Here is a 14,497-nt window from a genome sequence, read left to right as displayed (position 1 = left end):
ATCGTTATGTTCTCAGGTGGGTCACCAACATACACTTCTTAGTTGAGGATTAGGACAACAGGAAAGATGGAAGGTGTGAGTCATGCCTTCAAAACTGTTCTCAAAGTTCATAACTGTTGTTAAAAATTAAACCTTTGAGCCCTGAAATTTACTAAAATACAAGTAAGGTTTTATTGTCACAGGTATTTCTCCTTTTTTTATGTCAAGATTTATTTCTTTATACACAAATCATCAAAAATGTGTAATCTTACTCTTGGTACTGCCTTTGTTTATTTAGTATTTATACAGTCTTAGAACAATGAATTTTAATTACAGTATTTTGTATTCTTTAACAAGAATTTTACTCAAGAACACAGGCAAGGCTTACCTTCTTTAAAATCAGTGAGCAAGTGGTAGGCGTGGCAGCTGCCTTGGCTGACACCATGAGGAGGCAGAAAGTAGGTCCCCCAGCTTTAGCTAACACCCTTCACTGGAGTTAGCACCCCATCAGGCATTCTGCATCCTTTCTGCCTCAAAAAGGAGGTGCTTAAAGTGCTTAGCTTCAGCTCACCCCTCTTTCTAGTACTGACAAGTTATTTGGGGAAATCGGTTACTGGCCAAGAAGGTGAAACACAGGGCCCAGCTGTCTTCAAGAGACAAAGAGGTATGTCAGTCATTGGTGTTCATAATGGGTTCCACTGGCAATGAACTTAGAAACCAAGGGTTTTATATAAGCACCTTGGTACCTGAGTGAAAAATGATCTACAGGCTAGTTTTTTAAGTTGATAGGTAAGAAATTCCTTGGAGGCTAGCAGAGAAACTGAAATGAATTATTGGAACAAGTTCCTCAGCTCTTTTTTTTTTTTTTTTTTGCTACTCTCTCTCTTTCCTATTCTCACCATGTAAACATCTACATAATATATTTGCATGTAAGCAACTTTCTCCACAAAGGTGAACCAAAAAATACCTTCTCCCAAAATCCTGTGTTCCCTGATCTCCCTCTGATTTACACAGGTTTCCCACAAGCTGCTACACATTGAAGTTTATTGCCAGTGTTTCAAATCTGAAGTCATAATATTACACATTGCATCTATAAGGTAAATATGTTTTTTGATAAGCTTGAGAAATGCGATGGAGGAGAATAGTAGGAAGTGGAAATATTTCAGAAGGCTTATTTGGAATAGGCATCTGAGAATTATTTTCAATACTCTGCCTATTCTTAACTGGAGGGTATGTCTCTCTTCGGAATGAAACCTGGAAGTTACTGTCCATCCCTACTTACCCATCAGTAGATCCTTTTTTTTTTTTAAATCAATGTGCTATATTTATTTTCTGTTTTGATACAGAGCCCATGTTAACAGCTGGGCATTGATTAATCTGTCTTTGCACCTCAAAAATGTGAGCTATGAAAAGTATTTTCCTCAAATGCTAATGAGATATGAACGTTAGTTGAAAGAAAAATGTATAAATCAGTTATGCTGTGATTTAATAATAGACTATTAGTCAGCCAATAGGCCTCCCCAAAACAGCTCTAAAGGTACAGAAATAATTAGGAGAATTTAACCTTAGACTTTATTACATCAGCATCAAAAAGTTTTCTTTAGAATTATTTATAAATTGGATCCTATGGAAATATCTCTTTGTTAACTTAAAAAAAATTGCAAGTATAAGAAAGCACTGAGTTTTAGAATTGAAAGGAAATTTGCAATCATCTAGTATAGTCCTGGCTTTTACCTAGGTATCTTCCCCCAGTACCAGACACAGAGCCTGTCTTAGAGAAGTGCTTGACAGCTACCTACTAAAATAAAATAGAGCTAATTCAACACATAAAGTTTATAACTGAAGAAAATGGATGTGATAAACTCATGCTGGTATTGTCTTCCTCAATATAAAGGAGTTTTAAATAAAAACAGCCTTTAATCTTTTGAGGTTTATTTTACCACCTTCTGATTATGTACTATCATGGAGATGGTAAATAATTAATAGGAAAGTGTTTAATCAATGTTAGTAAACGTTTGTCCTCATATAAATCAGTCAATTATGTTTGTTTATGCAGATTTCTGACTGCTTCCTCCAAGGGCTATGATATTCCCAGGAAACTGAGATATGGAACCAACATATCAGAAAATCAATAGAGAAGTATCTTTAATTGATACCTTGTCTTTAGAAATGCATCCTTGGTACACAAGGTGTTGTGCACTCGGGAATTCTGGAAGAAGTGTTCCAGTTTTTGAGCTAAGTGAGTATTTCCGAGTAAAGCCACCCTTAGAAAAAAAATGAAAAGAAATAAATCATTATCAACTATATGGCTCTCAAACACAATTTTAATAAAATAGAAACCCACAAAATTTCATTCTTCTTCATCCCACAAACCATGAGAAATGAGGACATTGGAGTAAACTATTTAGATTGTGTAACTGAATAAACTGGACATGTCAATAGAACTATAATTTACAAATCATAAATAGTTCCATAGTCAGGAAACTTTCATATAACTTCAGGTTTTCATTTTAAACTTTTGTTAGTTTTCACAACTTTCAGGAATTTAAGTTCATATTTATTAATGGTGTAGGTTTCTGAAAATCTACCTTGAGAACCATTGAAATGATCTGAACTATAAAGATTCAGAAATTGCCAAATTCAACCCCCTCATTTATGGATTAAATAAATGAGATGCTGAGAAGTTAAGTAATTTATTTGGTCTCAAAGATAATCAGTGGCAGAATGGTGACTGTTGTCAAAGTGTTCTAATTCCCAAACTAGTTCTCTCTCCTACTCAACCTTCCCCTACCCTAACTTCAGATATTTGTGGACCTTTCTATTCTCTTCAGGAAGGCACCACTTTAGCAGTTTTCAGAAAATTAGAGAAAGTGACAAATAACAATACATAATATTATAGTGCTTAGGTGGCTCCAAGAAGCAGAGAGAGAGAGAATGCATATTCATGACACAACCGGAATCTCAGCAAATCAGTCTCCCTGGGCATAACTGATTGTTCCTGCTCCACGAATAAAATTTTGACAAACTGTCATGAAAAGTTTGGGCAAAGAATGAAATTGTGAATATGGTAAAGAGAATGAAGTCTTCATGCCAGGGACCGAATTCCATTTTTTCCAATAGTTTTGCCACATTTGTTTTTAGAATTTTTGTTCTTGTTGGTTTGTTTCTGTCATATTGAAGAAGCTTACTACACATCCTGTCTTATTCCCAAGCTTTATGTGTTGATCCTTGTAGCCTTGTGTGGTAAATGGGGAAGGAGTCTGGAGGTAAATTTACAAGCACTGATTTCTTACTGACTGATTCCATATAAGCGTTTAAACAAATTTTATATTAAAAATGTAGTAGAAATCCATTTCTTTCAGGTTAGGTTTTAAGTATGGATAGAAAATGAGTTATTCTGATTAAATAACTTTTTAAAATTAATAAACAACTACATAAATAATTAAGTTTCATAAGAATGATATAACAGCACAGCTGATTTCAGCCTACTCGATTTAATCTGTCTTAATAATTTAAGATGTGCTTCAAAGACTTTCAAAGCTTTGGGTTTGCCATTTATGAACACTCGTTATTATTTCACTGTCAAAGGATGATACTATCAATATATAGAAAAATTATATAATATAGAGTGCAAGAGAGAAGAGAATTTAATCTTAAAGAATGAAAAAAGAATGGCAAAATACAAAACTAACATTTGATGAAGATGCAAAAAATGCACCTAAATTCTAATTTTAGAAAAGTTTACACATTTTCTTATACCTTTCTTTTGGATGTAAACTCATTTTTATTCATCCCAATATGTAATTTGGTGAGATGGGGAAAGAGAGACAGAGAAATAGAAACCAAAAAAAAAGGGGGGGAATATATAATACTGTATTAAATTTAAAGAACATGGATGTAATCTCATTTCCATTAAAGAAATATAATTAGTAACCAAAAACCTTTCCACAAAGAGAAGGAACAAAAGAAAAAAAAAAAAAAGGACCCAGAAGATTTAACAGGTGAATTTTATCAAGCATTCAGCAGATAAGTTCAAACTTATGCCTTTCAGAAAATAAAAGTAGACTACTTCACAATTCATTTTACAAGATCTATGCCAAAACCAGACAAGTACAGAAACGGAAAGAAAAATTATAGATCAGTCTCACTTATGACCAGATTTGTAAGACTGCCAAACAAAACATGAGCAAATCAAACCCAGCAGTGTATAAGAATGATCATAGCCAAGCTGAGTTTAAATTTACCACATTAACAGAAAAAGGAGAATATCATGTATTACATAAATATTTCTACTGATGCAGAAAAGCATTTATTAAAAATCCAACCACCATTTTCTGTACATATACACACACTTTGGGTAAAATAGAAATAGAGGAAAACTTTCTTAATCATTTGACTAATAATATCAAAAACAGCTACGAAAATATCATACTCAATGGTAAAATATGATAAACATTCTCTTAAAAATCATGAACAAGATCAAGTTGCTCACTTTCACCATTTTATTCAACATTGTACTAGAGTTCCTAGCCAGAGAAGTAAGACAAGAAAATGTAATGAAATATTAAGGATTGAAAAGGAAGAAACAAAATTAGCATTATTTGCAACCAATGTGGTTGATTACATTAAAAAACTAAAATGCATAGCAACATTTACCATTAACAAAAGAGTATTTTAGTAAAGTTGCTAGATATAAGGTCAGTTTAAAAATCGATTGAATTTCCAATACCAAGTACCAAACACTAAGGACATTCAATGGAAAAAAAAAAAAAAAACTTTGCAAATAGCAACAAATATTAGAGGATGTCTAAAAACAGGGGTAATAAAAGATGCACAAAACTTTTAAAAAAATGATTCAACTTTATCAAAAGGTATTCAAGAAGCTATGAATAAGAATATTCAATATTGTGAAAATGTCAGTTCAATACAAATTGATCTGTTTCTTCAATGAATTTCAATCCAAATCCCAACAAGGATTTCCGTGAAATTTAATAGGCTGATTCTAAAATCTATGTGAAAATGCAAAGGATCAAGGATAGACAAGACACTCCTGATAAAAAGAACCTGACAGTAGAATTTACATGATTAGCCGTAAAAAATATTGTAAAGCTTTACTTGAGAGCAGCTATCTAAGATAAAACTATTGGTCTCTACTTGTCTAGAGCAAAAGAGAAAGAAGTAAAGCAGACCCAAAGAAGAAACTGGTCTATAGGGCTAATAGCGTACACGAACCATGGCCTCATCTACCCTGAGACCAAAAGAAGTAGATGGCGACCGGCTACCACTACCCACTGTTCCGACATAATAGATGGTCCTGGATAGAACTGGAGGCAATGTAGAATAAGATTCAAATTCTTAATAAAGTCCAGACTTACTGAACCGGTAGAGGTTATAGGAACCCCCAAGATTCGTCTCAGACACCTTTTAAACTTTGTACTGGAACCACACCTGAAGGTCACCTTTTAGATAAATAATAGATTGGCTCATAAAATAAGCAATATCACCAGTGCCTGTCCTCCTTTAAAAAAACATCTATCTGGGACCAAATAGTCAACATTTATCTTAAAACAAAGATGAGAAAGTAAGAGGGGTGGGAGGGGATGTGGAAGCTAAATTAATGGAAACAAAACAACTAGAAGGGAAATAATGAGAATGTTGACTCATTGTGAAAAATGTAACCAATGTCACAGAACAATATGTAAAGAAATTGTTAAATGGGAACTTAATTTGCTGTGTAAATGTTGCCAAAACCACAATAAAATATTGCAATAAAAATAATAATAAACTACTACTTATTTTTAAAAAGAAAAAAAAGAGTATTATAAAGCTTTAATAAATTGACACAGTGATATCGACACAGGGATAGACCAAAAGAATACTGGAATGAAATAGCCCAGAAAAGGGCCCTTACATACATGAATTGGCATGGCAGATTAGCAGAGAAAAAAATAGCTCCCTACCACATATCACACTCAAAAATAAATTATGGATGAAATAAGAACCTAAATGTTAAGAGCAACTTTAAAATTTTTAGACAAATATATAAGATAATATCTTTATGATTTTCGAATACACAGTTTTTTAAAAGGAGATACAAAAAGCACTAACCAAAAACTAAAAAATTCACCTTCAGCAAAACACACTGTAAAGTGTTGAGCCATGCCACCAACTTGGAGAAGTTATTTATAACACATAACCTATAGGATATTAGTGTTTAGAATACATAAAGAATTTCTAAGTATCAAATTTTATAAATAGAAAAATAGTGTTATCTAAACAAGGGTGTCACAGAAGAAAAAATACAAGTGGTCAATAAACATACAAAAAAAGATATTGAAGTTCATTATCAAACAATCAAACAATGTTTCAAATAAAACCACAGATACAATCTTAAAGCCACAGGATTGGCAAAAATGAAAACATTCAACACCAAGTGTTTGTGGGATATGAACAAAAGAATTCTTGCACTCTGCTAGAGAGAATATAAGTTGATACAACCACTTTGGGAAACAGCTTTGGCCCAAAACTAGAACCAAAAAACCAAACCAATTGCCATTAAGTCAATTCTGATTCATACACATATCCTAGGAGCTAGAATTACCCCTGAATATATAACTTGGAGAAACTTCTGCACACGTGCATCTAGAGATTGTTCATAGGCTGAAGATAAAATCCAACTATCAGTGGAATGAAAAATGCACTGTGATATTTCCATACAATGGAATATTATAAAGCAGTACAAACAAAAGAACTAGAGCTACACGTATCAATACAGTTGCATCACAAATCAAATGCTGAATGAAAACTTAAAGTCACAGAAAAATGCACACAGATGAATCCAATTACATGTAGGGCAAAACCAGGCGACATTAAACAATACATTGTTTAGGGATACATTCATAAGTGATAAAATTTTAAGGAAAGGAAAAGGAGTGATTAACACTAAAATCTGGATAGAGGTAGAGAGGGAAGGGGAAGTGATTGGGGTGGGGCACAAAGAGGATTTCTATGTATTAGGTATTCAAGTTTTCATCTCCTGATTATTTTTTAAACTGTGTGTGTTATAAATAATATGCTTCCAGATAAATCTTGGAGTGCTAAAAAAAAATGTTGTTAGAGCCCATGGAATTGATTTTCAACTCATAACAACCCCATGTGACAGAGTAGTACTGCTCCCATAGGGTTTTCTTGGCTGTAATCTCTATAGGAGCATGTCGCCAGGTCTTTCTCCATGGAGCTGCTGGTTGGATTTGAACCGCCAACCATTTGGTTAGCAGCTCAAGAACTTAACTGTTGTGCCACCAGGGCTCCTAAGGAACAAAGTATATGTCTTTTATTTTAATGGTTACTTAAAATACTCATATGAATAAATAAAATTTTGTGTAATAGAAGCTCGCAGTATGTGTGGAGCATCGCCAAGAGACAAAACAACCCAAAGAAAATTTTAACATATTAAATTTCTTTGAATGTGTTAACAGTTGTGTACAAAGATGATACAAGTTGTATAAATCAAATGAGGATATAATGTCCGTAATGTTTAACACAAAAAAAGGAGGGACTGATCAGCTGGAAAAAAAGTAAAATATGATAATTTTAATTGCAATAATATGTTTGCTATTTTTATTGTACTAAAGAAGGTACCAACTCAATGGCCAGCTAAGAGGTTTTTCTATTTTTTTCTTTCTCTCTCTCAACTGGTGAAATGGCTTCAGTATTCCTGGGTGAACTATTAAGAATCTTATTTTCAAAAGAAAACAAGAAGGAACCTATAGAAAAGAAACAAATATGATTAGAAGGCAAGAGGGTCTGATTTATGAGAAAAGATTAAAGGAGTTAAGTTGCACGGCTTGGCTAGGTGATTACTAAAGGAGAGTATGATAACAGTCTACAAATATTTGAAAAGCATATACGAAGGAGGGGGATTTGTCATTTATCTTGGTACAAAGTTGGCCATGGAGGATTGACGTTAAGGAGAAGGAAACTCAGGCTATCAGGGAAACTTCCTGGTTGAATAAAATCAAGGACTTTATCCCTAAGAAATGATGGCAGCTTCCTACAGCTATTTAATATAATATTTGGCCCCACAGTAGACGATACATAGGGGGAAAAAAAAGCTTTCTCCGATCAGGCAGGACAAAGCATTGGAATTAGTTTTTGTTATTTGCTTTACTCCTACAGAAAATTTAGTTAAGTTGAGGGTGATAGGTAAAGGAAGACTTGAAATTTAATTTGGAAGGATGAGTAAACTGATGTTTATACACATAGCTCCCCGGTGCTGTGGAGTTGATTCCGATTCATAATGACCCTACAGGACGGAGTAGAACTGCCCCATAGGGTTTCCAAGGCTGTAATCTTTATGGAAGCAGACTGCCACGTCTTTTTCCTGCAGAGCAGCTGGTGGCTTCGAATCTCCAATCTTTTGGTTAGCAGCTGAGCTCTTAACCACTGTGCCACCAAGGCTCTTTTTATATATATATTCATATTTGTATATATGAGAGATATATTTATTTTTGTCCTTTTTTCTTTCTAATAAACATTTCTGTTATTAAAACAGCCTCTTAATAAATGAAATAATATTCCCTTTCATAAAAGTACTATAAGTTATATAAATATTTCCTTATTATTGGTCATTTACATTGTGTGCAGTTTTTCTCTGCAGTTAATAACTTTTTGTCCATAAAATTTTGCCTGCGTTTCCTGTGATTTCTTTATGTAAGATTCATAAAAAGTGTAGTTAATGGGAAAAAGGCGATGAACATTTTAAAGATTCTTGACACAGATCTTTCAACTATTTTCCAGAAAGCCTGTCCTCCTTTCACCAGCAGAATGCGAAAGAACTTATCCCATCACACCTTCATCAGCTTCACAATAATTTATTAATATTTGATTATTTTATATTTTAAGATGTTATTTTAACTTTTATTTCTGTGATAGCACATTTTTCATGCATGTAGTAGCCGTTTGCCTTTTTTCCTTATGTGAATCGTCTCTATTTTTCACCATGTATCTATTGCGGTCTTCACATATCACTTATAAATTGTTAGAATTTCTTCATACAGTAGAGACATTATCCCACTGTCATATTTGCTGAAAATATTTTTCCTAGTTTTTTCTTTGACTTCTAATTTTGTACATGATGCTTTTGAAACAAACAAAAAAGGCATTTTAAATTCCTGTATTTACCTTTCTCCTTGAGATGTATCAAACTATTTGCATGCTTAGAAAGTCATTCTCTATCAAGAAATGAGATACATGTATTTCATTCTAAGTATTATTTTTCATTTAATAATTTAGATAAAGTTGACATAAGGTATGAAGTATCAAAATTTATTTTTTCCAAAAAAAATTTTTAACATTATGCTCTGAAGAATTTTTATTTATTTATTCTGTGCTCCATTTCTTTTGGAAAGGATTTAAGACATTTATCGAAAAATATTTTCTTTCTTCATTGGTGGGAAAATCTCCTAGATTATATGCTAAATTCTTATATATATGCTAGGGTCTTTTTTCAAGCATCTAATCTCTGCTGTTGATTTGTTTTATCTACAGTTGAGTCGGCAGCATATCATAATATTTTGATATCTGCCAGACAAGTTTCCTTTTGACTCTTCTTGTTTACATCTCTCTTATTACATTTTGTCTATGCATCTAGATTGAGCTTATAGCTATTCTATTCCAAAAATGAATTGCCCACTCAAATATTTACTAGGGTACTGAGTGTCTAATTTAGGGAGAATTGCCATATTTGTAATATCTAGCATTCCTATTCAAGCATGAGGTACATCTTTTTCTTTTAAACCTGAATTTTTTTTTTCAAGCAGGTCCTATGCTTCTCAAACTATGATTGCTCTTAAATATTCTGCATTTTTCACTGATTCCTGTCATTTAATATTTACTGTACTTTCCTACCTTTCTAATCTTCCACAAAGACAGTTAAGCTCTACAGAAAAGGAACTGAGTGACCACTTTATCAAGTCTCCTAAGGACATTACTTAGCTACTACCAATCTAGATGTACAGACAAGTTCATTCCTTATACACAACAGGTGCCTTAGGGCATTAGGGCTTCATTCTCCCTGGGCATCTTGGTTGAGAAGAGCTACTTTTCTCCCTTTACTTCCAGTCACAACAGATGACCTAAACTCCTACCTCAGAGAGAAATCTGAAACCACCAAACAGGATTTTTCTCCCACAAAATCTACAAATTGACATGCACCTGAACTTAACCTTTCTTCTTTCCAGTTTTAATGAAAGAATTACCCCTTCTCTCTAGGGTCACTTCCTCCACCTACAAGCTGAAGCTTTATGTTTCCTGCTTGCTCAGTGACTTTGTATTCTCAACTTCCCCCTCTCTTTCATATCTCCAGTCTCTACTATTTATTGGTTCTGTTTCAAAAACATTTTAACATCAGTCTAATTGTCCTTCAAAATTAAATTTCACATTTTCCACCAGCTGTTATCCTGAACTTCATTAAATTTTCTTTACTGAATGCCAGTGCCCACTCATGTTACAAACCAACCCAGCCCCAACCCTTCACTGAAAATGCCCTCCCCAAAGTAATTAATTATCCCCAGTTAAATATTTCCATAAGAACCCCTAGTGGTCCAGTGGTTAAGCCTGTCACTATTAACCAAAAGGTTAGCAGTTCAAACCCACTAGCCACTCTGCTGCTAGTCAACTTCAATAAAGATTATAGCCTTGGAAACCCTATGGGGCAGTGCGGCTCTGTCCTATACGGTCACTATGATTCGGAATTGACTCGATGGCAATTTTTTTTTTTTAAAACTATTTCCATAGGTTTCCCTGTCATTATCTTGATAACCTCTCAGCATTATTCAATAGTAGTGACCATTTCCTTTATTGGAAGCATTCTCTTCCCTTGGCTTCTGTGACACCACATTCTCCCCCTTTTCTTCTTACCTCTTTGGGTTGTTCACAGTTACATTACTGATCCTCTTTCTCTTCCTCACTCTTTCTTCCAATTCATTTTTCTCCCTAAGCATTTTTATTCATTGATGTTGTTGTTGCTAGGTGGTGTCAAGTTGGTTCCAACTCACAGTGACCCTGTGTACAATGGAATGAAACACTGCCCAGTTCTATGCCAACCTCACAATCCTTGCTATGTTTGAGCCCATTGTTGTGGCCACTGTGTCAATCCATCTCATTAAGAGTCTTCTCTTTTTTGCTGGCTCTCTACTTTGCCAAGCATGATGTCCTTCTCCAACGACTGGGCATTCCTGATAACATGTCCAAAGTAAGAAAGACAAAGTCCCTCTCTTCTAAGGAACATTCTGGCTGTAGGTCTTCCAAGGCAGATTTGTGAATTCTTCTGGCACTCCACGGTATATTCAATATTCTTTGCCAACATTATAATTCAAAGGCATCAATTGTTCTTCGGCCTTCCTTATTCATTGTCCAGCTTTCTCATGCATATGAGACATCTGAAAATACAATGGCTTGGATCAGGCACACATTAGTCCTCAAAGCAACTTCTTTGCTTTTTAACAGTTTAAGAGGTCTTTTGCAGCAGATTAGTCCAATGCAATATGTCGTTTGATTTCTTGACTGCTGCTTCCATGGGCATTGACTGTGGATCCAAGTAAAATGAAATCTTTGAATACTTCATTCTTTCCTTGGTTTATCAGGATGCTGCTTATTGGTCCAGTTTTGAGGATTTCTGTTTTCTTTATGTTGAGGTGCAATCCATACTGAAGGCTGTAGTCTTTGATCTCCATCAGTAAGTACTTCAAGTCCTCTTCACTTTCAGCAAGCAAGGTTGTGTCATCTGCATATCACAGGTTATTAATGAGTTTTCCTCCAATCTTGATGTCTCGTTCTTCTACATATAGTCCTCCTTCTCAAGTTATCTGTTCAGCATACAGGCTGAATAAATATGGTGAAAGAATACAACCCTGACACACACCTTTCCTGATTTTAAACCGCAGAGTACTCCCTTGTTCTGTTGGAACAGCTGCCTCTTGGTCCATGTACAGATTCCCCATGAGTACAATTAAATGTTGTCGAACTCTCATTCTTCACAATGTTATTCATAATTTGTTAGGATGCCTTTGCATGGTCAATAAGACACAGATAGACATCTTTCTGTATTCTCTACTTTCAGCCAGGATTCATCTGGCATCAGCACTGATATCCCTGGTTCCACGTCTCTTCTGAATCTGGCTTGAATTTCTGGCAGTTCCCTGTCGATGTACTGCTGCAACCGTTTTTGAATTATCTTCAGCAAAATTTTACTTGTCTGTGATATTGATATTTTTTATAATTTCTGCATTTGGTTGGATCACCTTTCTTTGGAATGGGCACAAACATGGATTTTTTTTCCATTGGTTGGCCAGGTAGCTGTCTTCCAAATTTCTTGGCATACACGAGTGAAAACCTCCAGCACTGCATCTGTTTGCTGAAACATCTCAATTGGCATTCCATCAGTTCCTGGAGCCTTGTTTTTCACCAATGTCTTCTGTGCAGCTTGGACTTCTTTCTTCAGTACCATTCATTCTTGATCATATGCTACCTCCTGAAATGACTGAACATCAACTATTTTTTTTTGCTACTGTGACTGTGTATTCCCTCCATCTTCTTTTGATGCTTCCCATGTCATACAATATTTTGTCCATTGAATCCTTCAACACTGCAACTCGATGTTTGAATTTTTTCTTCAGTTCTTTCAGCTTGAGAAATGCAGAGCATGTTCTTCCCTTTTGGTCTCCTAACTCCAGGTCTTTGCATTTTACATTATAATACTTTACTTTGTCTTCTCAGGCCATCCTTTGAAATCTTCTGTTCAGCTTTTTACTTCATCATTTCTCCCATTCGCTTTAGCTACTCTACATTTTAAAAGCAAGTTTCAGAGTCTCTTCTAACATCCATTTTGGTCTTTTCTTTTTTGTCTTTTTAATAACCTTTTGCTTTCTTCATGTATGATGTCCTTGATGTCATCCCACAACTAGTCTGGTCTTTGGTCATTAGTGTTCAATGCATCAAATCTATTCTTGAGATGATTTCCAAACTCAAGGTCATGTTTTGGGTCTTGTGGATTTGTTTTAATTTTCTTCAGCTTCAACTTGAACTTGCATATGAGCAATTGATGGTCTGTTCCACAGTCAGCCCCTGGCCTTGTTCTGACTGATGATATTGAGCTTCTTCATCAACTCTTTCCACAGACATATTCATTTTGATTCTTGTGTATTCCTTTTGGTAAAGTCCATGTGTATAGTTGCTGTTTATGTTGTTGAAAAATTATTTCCAATGAACAGATCATTGGTCTTGCCAAATTCTATCATGCAATCTCTGGCGTCTTTTGTATCTTCAAGGCCATATTTTCCAACTACTGATCCTTCTTCTTTGTTTCCATCTTTTGCATTCCAATCACCAGTAGTTATCGATGCATCTTGATTGCATGTTTGATAAATTTCAGACTGCAGAAATTGGTAAAAATCTTCACTTTCTTTATCTTTGGCATTAGTGGTTGGTGTGTGATTTGAATAATAGTTGTAATAGCTGATCTTCCTCACAGGTGTGTGGATATTATACTACCACAGACAGCATTGTACTTCAGGATAGATCTCAAAATGTTCTTTTTAACAATGAATGTGATGCCATTCCTCTTCAATTTGTTATTCACAGCATAATTGACCATATGATTATCTGACTGAAAATGTTCAATACCTGTCGCCTTCAGCTCACGAATTCCTAAGAACCGAGCTACTAACCAAAAAAAGCTCCTGTTTGAATGCCTTTCTATTTCATTTTGACAGTTTCCAGTTTTCCTAGATTTGTACTTCAGACATTCTATGTTTCAATTTATTAATGGATGTTTGCAGGTGTTTCTTCTCATTTTGAATAATGCCACATCAGCATATGAAGATCTTGAAAGCTTTACTCCATCCACATCATTAAGGTCTATGCCACTTTGAGCCGGCAGCTCTTACCTAGTGGTATTTTGAGTGCCTCCCAACCTCAGGGACTCATCTTCTGGCATATATCAGACAATATTCCACTACTATTCATAAAGTTTTCACTAGCCAAGCTTTTTAGAAGTAAACTTCCAGCTCCCTCCTTCATAGTCTGTCTTAGTCTGCAAACTCCTCTGAAACCTGTCCATCACAGGTCCTTTTGCTGGTATTTGAAATACTGGTGGTGTAGCTTCCAGGATCACAGCAACATGAAAGACACTTCTGTGTGACAAACTGACAGGCGAGTGGTGGGTTGCTCTGGATCCTGTATCTGTTTTGTCATTATCTGACCTCCAGTTTTGGAACTTGAGCCAGTGGCCTTCCACACTGTCTGCTGATCTTCAGATTTGTCAGCCTCCGCAGCCTCTAAGCCAGTGGCCTGCCGTCTGACCTGCTGATCTTGGGTTCGTCAGCCCTTGCAGCCCCTGTGAGTCAGGAAAAGCCCCCAGCCTAACACCTAACCCATGGATTTGGGGCTTGCCAGCCTCTACAACTGCATGAGCCATTTCCTTGAGATAAATCTCTCTATATCTATGTATATACCCTTC

At 35.1% G+C, this 14,497-nt stretch overlaps 1 protein-coding gene across 1 annotated transcript in view; it reads right to left on the bottom strand.

The window, feature by feature from the left end:
- The window catches only part of RFX6 (regulatory factor X6), a 58,296-nt gene that overhangs the window by 22,010 nt on the left and 21,789 nt on the right, over positions 1 to 14,497 (bottom strand). Inside the window, exon 7 of the mRNA XM_003404262.3 lies at positions 2,136 to 2,243. Within this exon, the coding sequence (XP_003404310.2) occupies positions 2,136 to 2,243 (108 nt within the window). The remainder of the gene's footprint in view (positions 1 to 2,135; positions 2,244 to 14,497) is intronic.

Source organism: Loxodonta africana, chromosome 1, assembly GCF_030014295.1.
Source record: "Loxodonta africana isolate mLoxAfr1 chromosome 1, mLoxAfr1.hap2, whole genome shotgun sequence".
NCBI classification, from domain to species: domain Eukaryota; kingdom Metazoa; phylum Chordata; class Mammalia; order Proboscidea; family Elephantidae; genus Loxodonta; species Loxodonta africana.
This window is presented reverse-complemented; position numbering and strand designations above follow the sequence as displayed.